The sequence below is a fragment of the Elephantulus edwardii genome, unplaced genomic scaffold (genome assembly GCF_000299155.1).
Source record: "Elephantulus edwardii isolate Elephantulus edwardi_28Jun2011 unplaced genomic scaffold, EleEdw1.0 scaffold00122, whole genome shotgun sequence".
NCBI lineage: Eukaryota > Metazoa > Chordata > Mammalia > Macroscelidea > Macroscelididae > Elephantulus > Elephantulus edwardii.
The window spans coordinates 1,493,253-1,515,768 of NW_006399872.1; the positions used below are offsets into that span (position 1 = coordinate 1,493,253).

The 22,516-nt window shown below is 36.1% G+C and overlaps 1 protein-coding gene across 6 annotated transcripts in view; it reads left to right on the forward strand.

Annotated features, from left to right (window-relative positions):
• The window catches only part of RAP1GDS1 (RAP1, GTP-GDP dissociation stimulator 1), a 202,532-nt gene that overhangs the window by 136,370 nt on the left and 43,646 nt on the right, over positions 1–22,516 (forward strand). For 5 of the 6 annotated variants that reach the window (XM_006893072.1, XM_006893075.1, XM_006893077.1 and 2 more), the window contains 5 exons: positions 13,335–13,478; positions 14,081–14,212; positions 16,398–16,532; positions 18,510–18,635; positions 21,390–21,529. In XM_006893072.1, coding sequence (XP_006893134.1) covers positions 13,335–13,478; positions 14,081–14,212; positions 16,398–16,532; positions 18,510–18,635; positions 21,390–21,529 — 677 coding nt within the window. The remainder of the gene's footprint in view (positions 1–13,334; positions 13,479–14,080; positions 14,213–16,397; positions 16,533–18,509; positions 18,636–21,389; positions 21,530–22,516) is intronic. The other variant, XM_006893074.1, reaches the window with a different exon arrangement.

The window sequence follows — 22,516 nt, forward strand, 5'->3', positions numbered from 1 at the left end:
TAGATACATTACTCTTGAATTGTAGAAAACTAATGTTATAAATATAGAATTAGCCAGAAAAAGGAGATAGCCTTGCAAGGAGCATCAGTTAGACTAACAATTAACTTTATTTAGGAAGAAGAGCATTTTAGATACTAGGTTATAGATGTAAGAAAGAATTCAAAGAAGCAGAATCCTAGCATATGTATAGGTAAATCGCATGACAGTTAATTCATAAAATTATAAAAATAATTTGTGAGAGTAAATGTTTATAACTTGAAATTTACCATCAAATGAACATAGGAATCATGTGAAAGGTAAAAATTAGTTCCGAGACCCTTGTATTATATGTTGTTGTTGTTGTTGTTGTTGTTGTTGTTATGTGGCGTCGAGTCGTTTCCGACTCATAGCGACCCTATGTACAACAGCCCTAAACTCTGCTCTATCCTGTGCTAATCGCATTGCCTCTGACACACCCATCCCGATTACCCCAGTCACTGAATCAATCCACCTCATAGGGGGTCTTCCCCTCCTGCGCTGTCCCTACACCCTACCAACCATGATGTCCCTCTCCAAGGACCTGTTTCTCCTTGCAACATGTCCAAAGTATGTCAGATGAAGCTCCAGAATCCTTGCCTCCAAGGAGCAGCCTGGTTTAACCCTCTCTAGGATGAATCTGTTTGTTTTCTTGGCAGTCCAGGGTACATTCAATACTCTTCTCCAGCACCACAGCTCAAAGGCATCAATTCTCCTTCTATCCTCCCTAGTCATTGTCCAACTCTCTGATGCATAATAAGTGATTGCAAAGACCATGGCGTGTATCAGGCCCACCTTAGTCTCCAGAGAGACACCATTGCTCTTGAGTACTTTAGAGAGGTCCCTAACAGCAGACTTTCCCATCGCAATACGTTTTTTTTATTTCCTGGCTGCTGGTGCCAAGAGTGTTGACCGTGGAGCCGAGCAAACTGAAGCTGTGAACAATCTCAATCTCTTCGCTTTCCATCCTGATACTACCAATTGATCCAGTGGTGAGAATCTTTGTCTTCTTGACATTGAGCCTCAGTCCATACTGAAGGCTGCAGTCCTTGACCCTCTGCAGCAAGTGCATGAGGTCCTCCTCAGTTTCGGCAAGCAAGGTTGTGTCATCTGCATGATGCAGATTGTTGATAGATCGTCCACCAATCCTGACGCCACACTTCTCCTCATAGAGCCCAGCCTCTCGGATAATCTGCTCTGCATACAGGTTGAAAAGGTATGGAGATAGGACACATCCCTGGCATACACCCTTCCCAATTTTGAACCATGCGGTGTTACCCTGCTCTGTTCTGACGACTGCCTTTTAGTCCAAGTATAGATTTCGCATTAGCATGATTAAATGTTCTGGGATTTCCATTCTTCTCAGAGTCAGCCACAGTTTGTTATGATCCACACAGTCAAGCGCCTTTTAGAGTTTAATAGTGGTAAAGCTTGCACTGCCAACACAAAGGCACTTAGTTCTGATTGACCAGATGCTCTAGGAGAAAGATGGTCAGTCTCTTCCTGTGCAGTTTACTGTCTCTGAACATCTGCTGGAGGGTTAGCTGTGAGTCAGTTCTGACTCCATGGTGTATGACAACAACTGCTAAAATAATAGAGCTCTGGTGGCTTAGGGGTAAGGAGTTGCCTGCCAACCCAGGAGCTCCACAGGAGAAAGATGAGTAATCACCTCCTGTGCAATTTACTGCCTCCGAAAACCCACTGGAAATCCACTTGGAAAACCCAACTCATCTATGAGCTGGTTCTGACTTAGTGGTAAATAACAACAACAATGGCTTAGCATGTAAGGATCTACTCTGTGCATCCAAAGGCACATGGTTTTGATCCACCAGCTCCTTTGTGGGGAAAAAAAAGTTAGTCTCCTCACATGCAAATTACTGCCTCTGAAAACCATTGGAGAATCAACTATGAGTTGGTTTCAACTCACTTGCAGTTGCCTCTGAAGATCCATTGGTGGGTCAGCTATGGGTTAGTCTCAACTCAATGGTAAACAACAACAATCTTAAATATAAAAACCACTGGTGGAGAGTTGTTTCCACTCATAGCAACATTATAGTCAAAAACATGAGAAAGTGCTCTGTAACATTTTTAAAATGGTAAATCTTTACTAGAGCTAATGTCACATCTTTCTTCTGTAGAGTGCCTGCTGGGTTCAGATCAGCAACCTGTTGGTTATCTACTCAATGCCTAACTTTCACACCACTAGACAGGCTATATAAATGCATTGGGAAGTATACCATTCAAGTCTAAAGAAGTCTGTTATATTTAGTATTAAATAAAATGGACTTCATAAAGAATTGCTAGAAATAAAATTATGACTTTATGGGCATTCAGTAAGACTCGGAATGCTGCCTTGGAAGGAGGAGCTGTCTTATTCCCCTTTCTCTCAGTAACCACCAATAAAGACTATTGGTTCCATTGTAAAAAAAGTGACTTTATAGGAATTTAAGGTTCAATTTTAATTTTCACTTTTCTAAAACACTTAAACAGTAATCAGAACTATTAGGTCTAATAGGCAGATATACAAACAATAATGGAAGATTTCAATATAGTTCTTTAATTTGTAGTACAAGTAGAGATTAAAAGTATGTAGAAAATGTGAACAACATGATTTTAAAAATTTATCTAATGGACATATTTTTTAAGATGACACCCAGCTGCAGAACTCTTTCTTTCAAGTCCTTGTGGAATATTTTTAAAATCTTGACCCTTTACTTATCGTAAAATACATTTTTAAAAAAATAAAGGAATTGGGATTACAGCTCAGCTTTTTACCACTGGGCCACCATAACTCCCTACATGAAAGAATTGGCATTATAAAGATATGTTCTTTGACCTAAGTGAATTGTCTAGCCATCAACAATAAAAAAGGTAAGTCAGAAATCTCTGAATGTTTAGGTATTAAGAAACACATTTCTAATACCTCAAAGGGAGCTCTGGCAGACTACTGGTAAGAATCTTTGCTGCAATCCCTAAGGCACACGGTTTGAATCCACCAGTTGCTCCTCTGGAGAAGGATGAGCAGTCACCTCCTGTATGTTTACTGCCTCTGTTGGAGGGTCAGCTATGGGTCAATTCTGACTCTGTGGTACACAGCAACAACAACCCATAGAGCAAAGAAGAAATATTAGGATTTTTTCTGATAATGAAGATAATATATACCTAAAATGACACATGGTTCAAATCTACCAGCTGCTCTGTGGAAGAAAGATGGACAGTCTTCAGCGCCTTTTGCTGCCTCTAAAAACCAGTGAAGGGACAGCTGTGAGTTGGTTCCACTAAGTGCACAACAGTAACAGTAAAGTGGCAGGGGGCGGGGGGGAGGGAGATTGGCTTATTGAAAGAACTGTAGATAGATATTTTAAGCAGTGCATCCACCCACCTTTGTTTAGCATGGCAGTCCTGCCTGTGTCCTCCTACTTGAGGCAAATCTACACAGTAGATTTGGTTGCTATGCAGTATGTAAGCCATTGTTGTTCCCATCAGCCATGACTGAACTGTTTGAAACTAGTTGGAACCCGTGAAGGAAACAGTTCTGGTCCTGATTCAGTGGTACATAACAACAGCAGCAGTGGCTTAACGTGTGAGGATCTATGCTGCCTGTCCAAAGGCACATGGTTTGGATCCACCAGCTGCTTTGAGGGGGGTGGGAAGTTAAGTAATCTCCTCACATGCAAATTACTGCCTCTGAAAAACCACTGCAGGATCAACTGTGAGTTGGTTTCAACTCCATTGTAGTTAACTGCCTCCGAAAATCCAATGGAGGGTCAGCTGTGTGTAAAAAAAAAAGAGTAATCTTGTTAAAGAAATTCACTCTTTAAGGACTTTAAAGACTTCCCCAAAAAGTGATTCTGGTCCTGAGTATCTTTGCTAGTAAGTTTCACTTAGCCTATAAAGTACGAATTGGATCAATCTTAAATTCTCCCAGAGAGTAGGAATTCAGATATGCCTCCTAATTTTTTGTAATGAAATAACTACAAACTTTATAATATGTTCCAACAAAAAAGAAACAAGAATGAAAATTAAAGACTGATCTTACCATGTCCGAAAATATTTTAGCCAACTAAATCATCATGATAGATCGTGAAAAGATTGACGCCGTTAACTCAGTTTGCTTGGCTTCAGTTTACTTGGCTCCACAACCAACACTCTTGGTACCAGAAGCCAGAAAAATAAAAAAAAGAATGCATTGGGAAAATTTGTTGTGAGGGACCTTTCCGGAGTACTGAAGAGCAGTGGTATCAGACTGGAGACTAAGGTGTGCCTGATCAAGGTCATGGTCTTCACAGTTACTTACTATGCATCAGAAAACTGGACAATGACTAAGGATGATAGGAGAATTGATGCCTTTGAGCTGAGGTTCTGGAGAAGAGTATTGAATATATCATGGACTGGTAGGAAAACAGACAGGTTTGGCCTAGAGAGGGTGCTTCTTGGAGGCAAGGATTTTGAAGCTCCATCTTGACATACTGTGGGCATGTTGCAAGGAGATACCAATCCTTGAAGAGGGACATCATGCTTAGGAGGGTGGAGGGACAGCGAAGAGAGGAATACCCTGGATGAGATAGATTTATTTAGTGACTGGGGTATTGGGAGTAGGTGTGTCACAGACAGTAAGGTTGTTGTCTCAGGATATAGAGCTGGTTCAGAGTAATCACCTCCTGTGCAATTTACTGCCTCCGAAAACCCACTGGAAATCCACTTGGAAAACCCAACTCATCTATGAGCTGGTTCTGACTTAGTGGTAAATAACAACAACAATGGCTTAGCATGTAAGGATCTACTCTGTCCATCCAAAGGCACATAGTTTTGATCCACCAGCTCCTTTGTGGGGAAAAAAAAGTTAGTCTCCTCACATGCAAATTACTGCCTCTGAAAACCATTGGAGAATCAACTATGAGTTGGTTTCAACTCACTTGCAGTTGCCTCTGAAGATCCATTGGTGGGTCAGCTATGGGTTAGTCTCAACTCAATGGTAAACAACAACAATCTTGAATATAAAAATTGTTGTACATAGGGTCACTATGAGTTGCAAGCAACTCATGGCACATTACAACAAATCCAGCAATATATTTAAATATTAATCATCATAATCTAATTTATTATAGAATTGAATTAATTTAATACTAATATGCTCATCTCAAATAAAGTACTGATAAGATTAAAGTGTAGTTATGGTTTTAAAGAACTCAGCACAACAATCACTTGTTTATTGACGTCAAATTGGAATGAATTAATAACTGACCCTCCAACAAGTTTTCTGAGGCTGCACATTGCCCATCATTTTCCCACAGAGCCACAGGTGGATTCAGATCTCCCGAGAGGCTGATGGGCTTTGGCTTAGCAGCACCAACTGCCTAAGAACTATGCTGCTAGCACTTATATATGTGCGTGTATATAAGTAATGAATGTTACTGCAAAGTAGTGGGGAAAGAACAATCTTCTGAAAAATTAGTAATGGGAATAAAAAAAATGCAATTGAAGATAACCCTCTGCCACAATATTCAACATACAAAAATTAATTCAAGTAAATAATAGACCTCAAAACTAGATTTCAAACCTAAAAGGTTTCTTAAAAGTTACAGTTGGGGAATTTCTCCATGGTTTGGCATATAAAAAAATTTTTTATATGTAATACTGTAGCAAAGTTTTAGTGCACAGAAAGTTTCAAAAAAAACTAAAACCAGAAAGAAAAATACTCATCAACTTGGAGATTTTTTTTTTTAAATCTTAAAGCAGCTTTATTAAGGGAGCTCCTTGGAGAGGTTCCTAGGTCTCAGATGGAGAACAAGGAAGTTACTAAAGTTGGACATCATAAAAGTAAAAACTTGTGCCTTTAAAAAGATGCCATGTAGAGTGAAAAACAAGACAGAAAATTTATTTAGAACAAACATGACTGGCAGAGGGCTTATGTGTACAAAATATATGAAACCCTGATAGATCATTAAGAAAAATCAGAAATCTACAAAAGATTTGAGGGCATATTTCACAAAAGATAAAATCCAAATACCTATTAAGCAAATTAAAATGTAGTCAATGACATTTAGAATCAGCAGATGTAAATTATTTTTTAAATTGGAAACTAAAATAAAACGTATTACTATACCCAACAGAAACTGGAGTGAGAGAATAGTCACTAACTACTGACAAGAATGTCATGAGGGGAAACAGACTATGTCTGCTTAAGTTGAAGCTATGCATACCCTATTATCCATCAAGTACGTTTTAAAAGACAAACCCAGAAAAGTGTACATGGACATCAAAAGCCATTACAGTTTCTAAAATTTTTATAATAAACAAAAATTGGAAATACCTCAGTTGGAAACTCATAAATAAATTAGTATAGTCTTGTTGTTGTGGTTAAGTGCCATAGAGTCGGAGGCGACTCGTAGCGACCTATGAATGAAGGACCTTGACACTGGTATCACTTTCGTCCTTTCTCCAAGTTCATAGGGTTTCCAGAGGCAAGCTGTTACAGAAGTGGATGCCACTCCTGCGTCTAAGCTTGTTTTAATCGGGAAGCCCCACCAAACACTGTCCACCACAAGTAACCATTCTCAACATTTGACACATCAGTGTCACAGTGTTCAACTTCACAGCAACCACAAGTTACTTCTGTACAATGAGTGGACATACCAGGGTTATATGACCTAGAAGAATGTATAGTCTTAAAAAGAAAAATATGAAATTGTGAAAAGGAATGAAGAAAGCTATAACAGTGTAGGTGAATGTTATAATATTGGGAAAAATAATACCAAATAATACACATTGTAGGTTACATCATGTCCTTTTTAAGAAAATGAAAACTAACCTGTAGTTTTCATTGGGGTGTGGGAGGAATAAAATTACCATCAAGATCAAGGTAGTTATTTGAATGGAGGGAAATGAAGGATTTAAAATTGGAAAGGTAAATGTCCTAGGTTGTTAGCAATGAATTGATAGTTATATAGTTATTTGTCTTACAGTGGTTGATACAATATTGTACATGTATGTCATAAGCACTTTAATTCATTTATGGAAGTTTTCATCTATTAAAATACATTTAATTATATATGTGTGTATATGTTTGTGAATGTAAATATACATACATATAAACTGTAGTTACTGAGGTAGCTATCTCTGAGCTGAATGATGTTGCTATTTGTGTCCTGGGCTGTCTGCTTTGGCAGAATGCCTTGCTATGCTTACTAATTATGGCATTTTAATCCTCCACATTTATATGTAATTAAGTCAAACTGAGAAGAGAGATCTAGAAACCTTAATCTTGATATTTTCAAAATTTTGTGAAACTGCTTGGTAGCCATAAATTTAGTTTGGTCTAATTTGATGATTTGAAAATGACATGAAAATTATATTGTTGTCTTTAGCTTTATTTTTTTTTTGCCAGAAAATTGCCAGTGATATTCTTGCATATTTCCAAATAAGATTTCCACCCCCCATTTCTATTTCTCATTCAACATCTTGTCTGTTTCATAATTGCAGGTTAAATGATACCTTTGAAAATTTGCTTCTGTACTGATCCTTAGCATATTTGTTTTAATTTTATGCAAAGGAGAATAGTTCTGCATTTTAATTTGAAATTTAGATAGTTTAAAACTCTTATTTTTAAGGCTTTTGCATCATAGTTTTCAATACCAGTCACCAAACATGTCTAGCCCTAGCATTCTGTAACCAAGGAAACGCCCTACTTTCAGCACAGCACTCAGGAAACAGTACCTTTTATAAAATACATACCAGGTTGAATATTCTGTGTATCCTAAGATACTATACATAAGAAGTTTAGTTTTCTTAATGATATAATAAATCTAAACTTTTATACCTTAAAAAGTATCTTAAGCAGTCTAAATTGAAAAAGGAAAAGAAGATGTAAGTATTTGTTTCTTTCAAATGGCAAACTTTCATTACTGTGTACATAAGCATATGCAGCTTAGGGATAGGACATCAAGGACTAAAATGAAATCCAACCAAAAAATAATATTTAATTTTTGAAATTTCTATGCAGCAATTTTTTTGCAATCAGACTCTATATCAAAGAGTGATATAGGGCTCTGATGACCTAGGCAAGAAGCTGAGCTGCAATACTGAAGGTGTGTGGTTCAAGGCCACTAGCTTATCTTCAGGAGAAGGATGAATAGTCTGCCCTCATACAATTAACTGCCTCTGAAAACCTGCTGCAGGGTCAGCTGTGGGTCAGTTCCAATTCCGTGGTACATAGCAACAACATGTATATACAACACATTTTGTACTGGACAAGTTCATGATGACAAAATGACAAGCAGGTAGTAACAGTTATAGCCCTAGTCATCTCTCTTTTTATTGTAACTTAGATAAAATAAGTTATATACTGTGCAGGGGAAGGATTTCAGTCTCTTATTTTAAAATAAATAAATTATGTTCTGACCAGTCTTAAAGTGGTCTAAGACTGAAACTGTGTTCTGGCAGGACTCGCAGCCCTTATATTGTAAGTAAGGAGCAGTAACAAAGGAGCAGGGACTATACCTTTCTGAGGATAATCTATTCAATGTATATGTTCCAGTCTTTCTGAGATTTGCTAAAGGAACCTTCACATAAAAATGAAAGAGCAGCACTCCAAAAACTAAAGGCTACATCTCCCTAGGAATAGATTGATTAGTATGGTTTTTAATCTGCCTGGGAACTTTTGAAAAATAAAAACATTGGACTGATTTGAGCTAGAGATACACAGGATGGGGTGCGGAGGGTGCTAGTGCTAAGAGTGGTCGGTAGTCAAAATCTGGAGGTAGTACTGTACTAATAATGTCTTGCAAAAATTTGTGCTATTGAAATCACCGTGTGTTTGGGAATTGAGAAAGCTAACACCTTGTAAATTCAAACAAATTCAACAAATAGCAATGAGGCATAAAAGTAATGGTAATGATACCAAGTAAACAAGATGAAGAGAGAGAAATCATATTTAAGGATAAATATATGCTATATTGAAGACAGATTATAATAAAGTGTGATCTAAGTTTTAAAAGAAAACACAGGTAAAAACCTAAAAGAAATTGGAAAAAAATGAATGAACAAAGGAATAATAAGGAAATAACAAAATTGTAATATTTTTTAAAATAGCCCAAATACTAGAACTGAAAGATTCAATAACTAATTTTTTAAAAAAGGAAATAAACTTCATTGCCTCATTTAAAAATATTTAAAAATAAGTTATGAATACCAGTGTTCACAGCAGCATTAGTCACCAGCGTAAGAACATAGAAACAGCCCAGATGTACAACCACAAACAAATGAATTGAGAAATTATGATACATTTACACAATGGAATATTATGCAGCACACAGGAGCAATAACTTTGTAAATTATTACCTAACTTGGGAGGGACTGGAGAGCATTATACTGAGTGAACTCAGTCCCACAAGGATAAATATTGTATAAGACCGTTATAGTAGAAGGAGTATAAGGATCCAGGAGGAATGGGAGAGGCTGGAAGCAGAGGGATGTGGATATATATACAGGGGGAAGAAGGGATTAATCATTGGATTGTACAATTTGATGGGTGGCGGGGTGAGGGAAATTGAAAGAATTTGTTCAAATTTGTATTAGAATTTTGTGAATAAAGTCATGAAGAAAAACAGTCAACTTGGGGAGGGTGAAGGGAGGGTGATGGGGTAAAATGCAACAATGAATGAATGGTAATCTAACTTTTCTGTAAACTTATGTTAAAATGACAATTAAAAAATTTTATTTTAAAAAATAATTAAGTTAGCAGAAGTATGTTAAGTGATCTAGAGGACACGATATTGAGAGACTGAGAAACAACAGAGAAGCCTCAAGAATTTCTTCTTATTGTAAGCACAGCCTGGTGGAAGGGTATGATGTTCATGTGAACAAATACACTAGGTGTGAGAACTCCCCAAAGGAGACAATAAAGAAAAGGAGAACAGAAATATTAAGCTTTCTAAAAGAAATAATATTATAGATATTAATAATAATAATACGAAAGGAGGACAGAAAAAATATTAAGCTTTCCAGAAGAAATAATATTGAAATAATGGTTACCCTTGGTGGACAGTGTTTGGTGGAGCTCCCCAGTTAAAACAAGCCTGGAAACAGGAGTGGCTTGCCTGTAGAAACCCTGTGACTTGGACAAACAATGAAAGTATACAAGTGTTCAGCTCTTTCGTTCGTAGGGTCACTATGAGTCATCTACAACTCGACGGCACTTAACAATAACAATATTATAGATATTAATAATAATAGAAAGAGTAGAAAGCTTTTCAAATAAGACAAATAGCATGAATCAAGAAATCCAAGAAGCTCAGCAATTTCCAAGAGAGTTCCACAGCAAGGTACATTATAACCAAACTCTCAAAATGAAAAGATAAAAAGGGTATCATAAAAGCAGCTAAAGAGAAGCAAATAGTCACACGCAAAGGATCACCAGTAATATTAAATGACTGTTGCTACTTAGCAACCTTGAAAACTACAAAGAAAAGCTTATCCTAAAAGTTGATACACTAGATGGAGTTCAGATGAAAAGGAAAAGGCACTAAAAGTATGTAAGTCAAAGTGATATGCAGAAACAAACATCTCCTTTAAAGGTAATGGAATGGGAAAGTATTAGGTCATATTTTTATGTTTTGGCAATTGGTTGTACTTGTTATATGTTATTGTCATGCTTTATGTAATTGTTACCATGCTTTATTATGTAATTTTTATGTTTCTAACAAGTGCTTAAAATAAGTTTTATTTATGCTAAAGTGTAAATTTATGTGTAGAATACCTGGGGTATAAAAGTTTAACAGTTGATAAAAACAACATGAATGGAATGGGATGGAGTTTTGTCTGTTACTGAAGGATTAAATTTTAAAGTCAACACACAAAGATCAGAACAAGGGAGGATACCTGGGAAGAATTGACAGAAGAAAAATATGGGTATTGCAATTAGTAAATAGGAACAGGATAGGTATATATTTGAACAGGAATTATTCACAAGGGGAAGAGCACAGGGAGAAAAGGGTGGAAGAAGGGAAAGTAGGGAATGGGGGGAACACACTAGAACATCAGAGATTAGTGGAGAGGGAATAGTGAAAAGGTAAGGTACAATGGGGATTTGATGAGACAGGGTGTTAAAAGGCATTGATCAATAGTAATTGTATAAAACTGTATATGGATGAAATGCATTATCTCAATTATTATGTGAAGATTAATTTTTTAAAAGGTCGACATACAATGCACTATGCCTCCATAGCTAGATTAAATAGCATAGTATTAAGCAGCCAAAGATTATGTCTTGAGAAGGTGCAGCTGGAGTGCTCTTTGGAAGCAAGAATGATGAGGCTTCGCCTCATATACTTTGGGAATGTTGCTAAGAGGGGCTATTCCTTGGAGAAGGACATGATCCTGGGAAGGGTGGAGGATCGGCGAAGGAGCGGAAGACCCGCAACTAGGTAGATTAACGCAGTGACTGCTGCAGTGGGCTCTTTGTGTGTCAGGAAGTGTGACAGTGGTGCAGGATAGAGCAGAGTTCAGATCTTTTGTTCATAGGGTCGCTGTAAGTTGTCCTCCACAGCACTTAATGACAGCAAGCAGCCAAGGAGCTTTTTTGGGATGATGCATAACGTATTAGACTGATAACCCAAATGCCAGTGGTTTGGATCTACTAGTCACTTTACAAAAGAATGATAGACAATCTCCCATTTTTATAGCTTTGGAAGTCGTAATTGACTGGATGGAGTTAAAATTAAACAGTTTGTCAAGGAAGAAATATAAATATTTATTAGTGTAGAGGAAAAGGGAAATGAAAGAAGTACAGCTTATCAAAACTTGTGAGATAAAGTGAAGGCAGTGCTCAGAGGTAAATTTATAGTGCAAAACATCTAAAAAATAATAATGATCTAAAATCAATAACAGTCTACAGCTTCAAGGAACAAGAAGAAGAAGAGGAAAACAACTCCAAAACTATACCAGAATGAGGAAACTAACAAAGATCAGAGCTGGCAGACAGACATTTAGCTAGGCTGGCCAAAGAAAGAAAAGCTGTAAATAATTAAACTCAGACTTCATTTCTACAGAAATAAAAATGATCATAAGGAATATACCAACAAATTAGATACTTTAAATCAAATTTAATTTTCTATATGACTAAAATGTATCATTGCTGATATCAGATGGATTTTGGATGCAAGCAGAGAATACCAGAAAAATGTGTATAGGTACTTTATTGATTAAGCAAAGGCATTCAACTTTGTGTATGTTAAAGTTATGAATAACACTTCACAGAATAGGAAATTGAGACCATATACAGTCAATCTGTTGCTAGGCAAATAGTCTGAGTTGTACTAATAAAGAGTAAATAAACAATGTAGCACTAGGATTGTATGAAGAGTCATAGCAACCTATGATATGCAGATGATACAACTATGATTGCCTGATCCAAGCCATGGTATTTTAAACTGCTTAATATGCATCTGAAAGTTGAACAACGAATAAGGAAGACAGAGAAATCAGTGCATTTGAATTGTCATGTTTGCAAAGAGTCCTGAATGTATCATGAACTGCCAAAAGATCAAACCAGTCTGTTTGGAGAGAGGGCAACCAGGATGCTTTTTAGAGGGAAAAGTCCAAGAAATACTACCATTTTGAATATGGTACTAAGACAACGAGATTTCTATATACACAAAAATAAAGCTGGAGCCATGCCTTACACTATAGATAAAAATCAACCCAGAATCTATCAAGGACATCAAATATAAGAGCTAAAACTAGAAAACTCTCAGAAGACAACATAAGAGTAATGCTTTGGGGCTTAGTCTTTAAATATAGATGTCCTTACTCGTTCTTTAACACTTTAGAGAGGTCCTTGACAACCGAATATCCTAATGTAATAAATCTTTTGATTCTTGAATGCTACCACTATGGTTAATTGTGGATCTACATAAAATGAAGCTGTTGACAACTTCAGTCTTTCTCAATTTTTCATGATCCTGCTTTTATTTTCTTTTGTTGAGATATAATCATTTTGATGGCTTAGTCTTTCGTGTACTGCAGTATTTCAAGTTTTCCACATTTTCTGCAAGCAAGGTTGTCTCCTCTGCATAATTCAGGTTGATGATAAGTCATCTTCCAGCAGGCTGCCACATTCTTCTTCATTGCAAATGGTGGCAAAATTTCAAACAGGATTGTTAAATAAAGCTTTCTGTGCATTTAAGGTGTACTGTCAGATATTTCTTCTCAAGAAATGTTGTTTAAATCATGATATGTTTATTCTTAATTCTACTGAATTGCTTATACCAGACCTTTGTTTCCTCTCAAATTTTGGTTATTTTGTTGACATTGTTCTTTAGATGCTATTAAGCTACAGTTGGTTGAAGCAGGCCTGGTAGAGTTTCTACTAGAGATTGTTCAGCAGAAGGTGGATAGCGACAAAGAGGACGACGTTGCTGAGCTCAAAACAGCTTCTGATCTAATGGTTTTACTCCTCCTTGGAGGTGAGTTGTAGCCTTACTAGCAAACAATATGCTTGTTGGATTTTGTTTAAAAATATATATTAAATCTTCTATAGGCACTACACTAGATATTTTCTAAAATACCCATTTAATCTTGCTAATGCAATTGTTTTGAAACTGTAAGTACATCATGCAGAGAAATGTAGTGATAATAAACCTGCAAAAAGAATCCTCAGTGTCTCAGTATTTGAAGAGCTGTTGTGTGGAATAGATAGCTGTGACACCAAGGATCATCCTAGAACTAATGGAAATTACAGCAAGGCACCAATTTTACATAATAGAAGGAAATCTTTCTGCTGATTAACATGGAGAGGCTGAGAGAGTGATATGTAAGAGAGGAGGCTAATTTTCTATTCAGGTAGAATATAAATAACCGCTTGTTGAAGTATCAAGTGTTTCTTGGACTAGAAGAATTCTATATTCTGTTTGGTCTTTATTAAAAATTTTTATAAAAAGAATCATTTTAACATTATGAAATTATATAGGGAGGTGTATAGTTTCCCTGTTGAACATTCACAAGAAATAGTGATTTCTTTTTTCTAGGTATGTTTTTCCTTTTAACTCCATGTTTCCTTCACCCCTAGATGAATCAATGCAGAAATTATTTGAAGGAGGAAAAGGCAGTGTGTTTCAAAGGGTGCTTTCGTGGATTCCCTCCAATAATCATCAGCTCCAGCTAGCTGGAGCACTGGCAATTGCAAATTTTGCCAGAAATGGTAAGTGTATTATCAACATTTTTAAAAAATTTGTATTTTTATTGATATTTTTTATCATTCATATACCTTGTGTTTCATGCATGTACGTTGTGTTCCATACAGTCCTTCATTTACATTGTATTTCATTCATTTATATTGTGGGGATTTTTTTCCCCCTTCCTAAAATCATCCCACCAACTACTGCCTTTGGGAAAGTGTGTATTTTAGGACATGAAGCATGAAATAAGTAGTTCATCATTTTTAACGAAATACATTGCCGGGCTGTTTTTTGCCTTGAAATCACTTGGACTAAAACAAAAACAATTCAGAAATGTTTATAGTGTGGAATTGTGTACTTAGTTTTTATTTTTCCAAGGCCTGTAATAATGATAATTACTTTCCTAGTAAATTACATATAATATGCTATTTAAACTCTAATAGTTTAAAAATGATAGAGAAGACAATTGTGAGGCACTTCTTCTGGGTACTTGGCATTCTTAGGTGTGGTAAGCTTGAGTATTATTCTAATAGCTATCTGATCTAGGAGGCCGCACTCTTATTTAGTCCTTTCATTTTAGGCTTAAAAATCTGAGCATTTTAGAGACGTTGTACATCGGTGTACACTTTTATAGGTAGAAGATTTAAGCGTAGTAAATCCTCTGGTTTAACATAATATTATTTCAGAAACAAAAGACCTTTTTTATGTTTATAACATCTACCAACCTGGCATTTAGTTAAAAACCTCTTTATTACATTTTGTCTAGGAAATATAGATCATTTTTGTTTTTAATTTGACTATTCCAATAAAAACAGTGTAGTGGATTATAATAGAATATGTATTCCATTTTCACTCTTTAGGAGACTATCTTGATTTCAGATGTAAATCAAAAGTAATCAAGGTAAAAACTAGTTATAAGGACGATTGTTTAGGTAAATGCAGAATACATAGCAGTTCTTTATAATATTTGAACTGCTTTGTAGGTATTTTATAAATTTTTACATTGAAAAAGAAATAACCATAATAGCTGAAGTGCAGATTTCCACTGCTCTCTAAAAGTACAGTGTTCCTATGAAACCTTTCCTAAGCTGAAATAGTATAAAGCAAAGAAGCTATTGCCATTAATTTATATGGGAGAACTTTTTAGTGTTCATAGACCCAAAAATAATTTTTCAAGTTATACCAAATAACACATGAAACCTAAAATAATTCTAACATGTAGTATTTACAGACATATTTCAAACCTGTTATGGTTTGATAGTGAGTATAGTTCCCAAGAAAAGAGCTGGGCCATGGATGAACCTAGCTACCTCTTTAATGGCTAAACTCTCAACTTGCTTTTGCCAAAGCAAAAATCCTCTGTGGGTCTTTTTGTTGTGGGTTTTTTTTTTCCCTTTTTCACTTATTTTTACAAGTTACTAATATAGATTTTCTCTTGTGTTTCACTCATTCATGTACATCTGTGGTTTTCTTTTTTATTTGCCTCCTCCCATCAAACTCTGCAGCCTCATGATTTCCTCCTCCTGACCCTCTGACTTCTCCCCCCCGCCCTCTTTGGATATCCATACACATCTTACTGGTTATCCTTCTGTTTTTACAATAATGGTCTTATGCAGTATTTTCTCTTGTGTGCCTGAACTAGTTCACTCAGCATAATATTCTCTTGCCTCTCTGATGTTATATATATATTTTTGATAATCATTGCTTCTTGAATGTTACACAGTGTTCCATCATGTGCATGTACCACAGTTTCTCATGTTAGTCACTTATTGATGGACATTTGGGCTGTTTAATATAGATATTTTGTAAAAGTGAACTGACATCAGGCAAACTTTTGACAAGTTAGTAATTTCTTTATTAACATTGGCAGAACACGGGCAGGCTTCGTTATAGGTAAAAATTAACAGTACACATTTTAAACTTTGTATTTTCTACTTAATCAAGCTTTGACAGCTAACCAGGCTTTAAGCTGAGATTTATAATTTTTAATGTTTTATCTGTTTTAGTAATTTTTACAATTAGACTTCTCAGTAAACACAAAAATCTATTAAATTGATGAAGAAAGCAGTGGAGGTAACTCCCTAAGAGCTTCATCTTCTACTGTTCTACTGTAATCTTCTAAGATAATATGCAGGAGTCAGTATTATAAAATATTTGTAGACATTTTAAAAGAGACGTTTTAAAAAACAGTACTTTTGTTTCATTCAGATGGAAATTGTATCCATATGGTAGACAGTGGAATTGTAGAAAAACTTATGGATCTATTGGACAGACATGTAGAAGATGGAAACGTGACAGTACAACATGCAGCGCTAAGTGCTCTCAGAAACCTGGCCATTCCAGGTAAGCCTGAAAGTGGGTGGTGGAAGGCAACTACGCAGAAAATTCTTTTTTGGAAAATATTTGCTGTGTGCAATAATAAATTGACCTGATGCTACCAAGAAAAGAAAAAAAAAGTCTTCATGTTGTTTCTATTTTTCTTAGAATAATAAGAGATAATGTGCTAAATATGTTTTCTGAGACTGGATAAGCCTATCTTAGTTTTGTTTAGATCATGCAAATACTCTGTATTATGAAGTCTTTATTTTTTTATCATGTAAAAATAAGCTTTTTAAAGCATCTTCAGTTATATTAAGTTAGTAGCATAAATTAGCACTGTCCCTTAAAGAATGCCATTGTACACACCCCTGTTCTTTTTAGAAGAAGTCATATCACTTTTTTAAAAGTGAGTTTTTTTAATTGTCTGTCTTTTTTTTTTTTTAATCAAGTCTTTGAGCCAGGGACATAATATCATGGGACATAATGCAGAAGATAATTAAAACTGTTCTTTAGTCTACTTTCTAAATATAAATTTCTTTTTATTCTAATAACCGTATGATATTAAATTCGGTACTAAAGAATGCAGTTTGGTTACTATGTTATTGTTGTTAGGAGTCATTGATTCCAATGTATAACAACCCTATACGCAATAGAATACAATAGAATGACCTGGTTTTGCTCCATCCTCACAATTCCTGCTATTTGAACCTTTTGTAACAAATACTGTGTCAATCCATCCTCAATTGAGAGTCTTTCTCCTTTATTTTGACCCTCTGCTAAGCATAGTATCTTTCTCGGGGACCCATCCCTTCTTAACAATATGTTCAAAATATGTGAAAACGAGTCTTACCATCTTGCCTTCTAAGAATATGGTTTTACTTCTACTGAGACTGATTAATTTGTTCTTCTAGCAGTCCATGCTATGCATAGTATTCTTTCCCAATATCTCAATTTAAATGCATCAATTCTTCCCTGGTCTTTCTATTACTTCAGCTCTGTCATGAATTGAAAATTACATGGCTTTAGTCAGATTCACCTTAGTTCTCAAAGTGATATCTTTTCCTTTTGAGCACTCTGAAGAGGTCTTTGCAATGAATTTGTCCAATGCAATATGTCATTTAATTTCCGTCTTTTACTACGCTTCCATAGGTTTTATAGATCCAAGTAAAATGAATCTGACAACTACAGACTTTTCTCCATTTATCCAATTGTTGCTTATCTGTCTTATTGTGAGGATTTGTAACCCATACTTAAAGCAGTACGTAGGCTTTGATTTTTTTTTTCGTTAAGTGCATCGAGTCTCCTTAATTTCAGCAATCATAGTTGTATCATCTGCATATCATAGGTTACTATGACTCTTCATACAATCCTAGTGCTACATTGTTTATTTACTCTTTATTAGTACAACTCAGATTATTTGCCTAGCAACAGATTGACTGTATATGGTCTTAATTTCCTATTCTGTGAAGTGTTATTCATAACTTTAACATACACAAAGTTGAATGCCTTTGCTTAATCAATAAAGTACCTATACACATTTTTCTGGTATTCTCTGCTTGCATCCAAGATCCTTCTGCTATCAGCAATGATACAATTTAGTCATATAGAAAATTAACATTATTTACTAATATAGTAAACAATTGAGTCAGTGATAGAGGTACAGAAGATTTAGTAAAGCTGAAATTAGTTTTATAAATTAGAATCCAGTATTTCCAGACATCTTTTGCAAATTATTTAAGCAGATGTTTTGATAATACATTTTAAAATGGTATAATTTTATATATCATTTTCCTATAAACCACACTAATTTCCAAAAGTCTCATTCATAAAAAAGACAGTATAGGAAATTAACAATACTTTCTAAATCAACAGTGTCATAGGACCCTACAGATAATAAACAACTAAAAATGTATATTTGGAAAAAAAATGTGTATTGAATTCAGTGTTTACCATTAATAATGATAATACCATTTTAACTACAATTTCTCTTTCTCTTTTTAGTTGTAAATAAAGCAAAAATGTTATCAGCTGGGGTTACAGAAGCAGTTTTGAAATTCTTAAAATCGGAAATGCCTCCAGTTCAGTTCAAACTTCTGGGAACATTAAGAATGTTAATAGATGCACAAGGTAAAAGAAAAATTTTTTCAAATTGGATTCTGGTAGTCTATATGTATCTCTAAAAAAGGACTTGCTTTTAGCTCTCATAATTATATTATCATGACAGAAAATAGCAAATGAAAGAGGGAAATATATTGGTTTTGGAATCTCCTTCATTAGTTCTCATGCTTGTGGTAATTGACTTTTGTATAAATCAGTGGTCTAAATTGATTTATGGAATAAATCAGCCTTGGTGGCATAGTGCATTAATGTCGGGCTACTAATCATAAGGTCGGTGTTCAGATTCACTGGTTGTTCCATAGGAGAAATAGAAACAATCTCAGAAGCCAAAGGAAAGGTTACTATAAGTTGGATTTGCTTCAACAATTGGAGATTTTTTTGGTTTATGTTGTTGTTAGGTGCTGTCAAGTCAAGTACAACTCTTGGCAACCCTACGAACAGTACATCTGAATCATTTCTTATCCTTTGCCGTCCTCACCATTTTTGATACACTTGAGACTGTTGCTGCAGTCACTGTGTCAATCCATCTCATTGATGGTCTTCCTCTTTTTTGCCGTCCCTCCACCTTTTCAAGCCCGAGATCCCTTTCTAAAGAATAGCCTCTTTCTAGCAATGTGTCCACAGTGTAAGAAACAAAGCTTTGCCATCCTTCTCCAAGGAACACTGTGGCTGTACCTCTTCAGGGCTTATCTCTTTGTTCTTTTTAGTAATCAGTGCAATATTTAGTACTCTTTTCCAACACCTCAACTCAAAGGCATCAATAGTAATTCTTTCTTCTTCTGTTATCTTGGTTCACTGGTCGTCTCTCAGATGCAAAGATCTTGAGAGCTGAAAATGGGACTTGGGGACACAGGGCCATGAGCATCTCTCTGAAAGGGGCAGAGGGAGTGTAAATTGCACAGCCCTTCACCACTCTAGAGCGGAAAGCAGATCAAGAAACTGTAGCCCAGCCCCAGGGGGCCTCTACAGCCACCCTAACAGCAAGGGGTTCATGTATTCATTGTTGGCTCACAGACTTTATTCACAGTTGTGATACTGAGAATGCCATTTATTAGAGAAATAAGTTAGAGAGTGCGGGAGGCAAAGAATATCACGCAATGTAAATCCAAGTTTTAACCCAGCCCAAGGCAGAATTCTTCAGTACTGCAGGCTCTGCTATTTTCAGTTTAGCAACATAAATTCAAGAAGCCTCTAGTTTCCTCAGTCATCCTCGGATGCAGTTACAAGTCAGATTCTCATTTATTTTCCGGAAACCACAGCAAAACCATTAAATGTTGCCTTTATCTCATGGTTCTTCTGGTTATACCTTGCCATAGTTGCTCCACACCAATGCCACAGTCTCTCTACACCATCTCCGGGGCCACCCGTTCCCAGGGTTTTGCTCCAGTCTCCCATAAGTCTTACCCCTCAGTGTGGGAAGCTCACTCGCCCGCTCTCTCTTATCCTAGTCCCACAGCTATTAATGATTTACGAGACTATGTGCCTGGAGTTAAGGTAGCTTGAGAGCAGAGGGGCCTAAGGTAATGGCTTTAAAAAAAAAGCCAACTTTAAGCTTACACTATAGTAGCCCAACAGTTTGTTCTAATTCATAGCACGTCTCCATTAAGTTTTCTAAGCAATAAATCTTAATGGAAAGAAATTACCCATGTTTCTTACTTGGAGCCCCTGGTGAATTTGAATTACCAGAGTCGAGAGGCCTTTTAATTGAGCTAGACACAAAAGCACCTTCCTTATGGTGCCTGTTCTGTTTGGTGTGTGCTGTGGAGTCAGAAACAACTTCTAGATAACTCTCCAGTCTATTTTTAGTGGTAGTGAATTGCACAGGAAGGAAAGTCCTGTGGAGCAGAGGGTAGATTTCAACCATTTCCCTTAGAAATTGCAGTGCAGCTTCTTACCATTAGGCCACCAGAGGTCCCCTAGATATTGCAAATGATCAAACACTTAGCTACTAATCAAAAGCTGATTTGATTCACCCTGAGGTGCCTTGGCAGGAAGATCTGGTAATCAACTTTCAAAAGATCTTCTTGTTTTTGAATACCGAAGTCAGAATTAACCCATAACTGCCCCTCCAGTGGGTTTTCAGAGGCAATAAATTGCATGGGAGGAGGTTGTCCATTTTCTCCTAGGGAACAGCTGGTGAATATATACCTTTGTATTGGCAACACAGTTTCATATCACTAAGCCACCAGAGCTCCCTTCACAAGATTATACCCATTGAAAATCCAGTGCAGTGAAATTCTCTCTGAAACACATGGTATCATAATAAGTCAGAAGAGTAAGTAGTTTGGGTTGAGGGTTTTATTATTTATTCCTGATGTATGTTTGTTTGTTTGTCTTGATAGTTGGCATTCCGTGACTCAATAGCGTGACAATGAAATTTGTTAAAATTAATTTTGCACACAGGAAAAACGTTTTGTTTTTTTTGCAGAGAAAGCCGTGAAAACTACTCCTTGGAATGAATTATGTTTATTATTTCTAAACTCTTCCATTTTGTTGAGAAAGTTTCTAACAACTTTTGGTTACATTCTTCCACAGATTATAAAGTTGTTCTTGTTTATATTCCTGTGACAATTTAACAAGTTCATAGAAAAAGACAAATAATTCACTAGATCAGGAATATTTATAGTTCTTACTTTAGTGAAATTGTTTTGTCATGGTTTTTAGGCATGTCATTTTCTTCCACACTTTTCCATCTTTACTAGTTATTTCTGTTGCTTTACTGTCAGTGACTCATTCCATTGTGGCTTACCTTCTTTCTTATAGCAGAAGCTGCTGAACAACTGGGAAAGAATATTAAGTTAGTAGAGCGTTTAGTGGAATGGTGTGAAGCCAAAGACCATGCTGGTGTGATGGGGGAGTCAAACAGACTGCTCTCTGCACTCATACGGCACAGTAAATCAAAGGTATGTTCCAAAAGAAACTGTTCACTAGTAAACGTTAGAGTGACCTTTATGGAAAACCCAGTACTCTGGATCTAACATCATAAGCTACCGTGTTCATAGAGTCCACAGGAAATTTCATAAAGAAATCTTAATTAATTGCATTTGTCACATGTTTACCAAAGAAATAAATACATTGGTCATTTATTCTGGAAACAAACGGATTAAAGACTGAAGTTTTTAATGATTAAGAGTAGGGCTTTGGGATTAGACAGAGATAGCTTCACATTTTAGCTCTACTATTAACCAAGTCATTTATATCTTAATGTATAAAACAGATTATAACCAGCCCAAGGATGTTTTGAAAAGAATTTAATAAGATCAAGGTATGCAAAGTGTTTAGCTAGTATCTAACACACTGACTCACACAATGCCTTCCAAGTTGGAACCAACTCATAGCTGACACTTGAGAGTTTTCAGAGGTGATAAATTGAACAGGAGGAAATTTCGCATCCTTCGCTCAAAGAGCCACTAGTGCATTCTAACCACCTACCTTTGAATTATTCCTGACTGCTGGTACCAAGGATTGCTGCTTATGGATTCAAGTAAGATGAAGTTGTTGGCACCAATCTCTTCTCCATCCATCATGACATTTCCTACTGTTCTAGTGGTAAGAATCTTTGTTTTCTTGAAATTGAGATTCAGTCCATACTGAAGGCTGCATTCCTTGATCTTCCACACCAAGTGCTTCAAGTCCTCCTCACTTTCAACAAGCTAGGTTGTATCATCTACATAATGCAGATTATTGATGAGTCTCCCTTAAATGGTGATGCCACATTTTCCTTCATAGAGTCAAGCTTCTCGGATAATTTTCTCAGCATACAGATTGAATAAGTATGGAGATAGAATGCAACCTTGGCACACTCTCTTCCCAATTCCAAACCATCCAGTGATCCTATGCTCTGTTTGCGCAATAGACTCCTGATCCAGGCTTAGGTTCCTCGTGAGCAC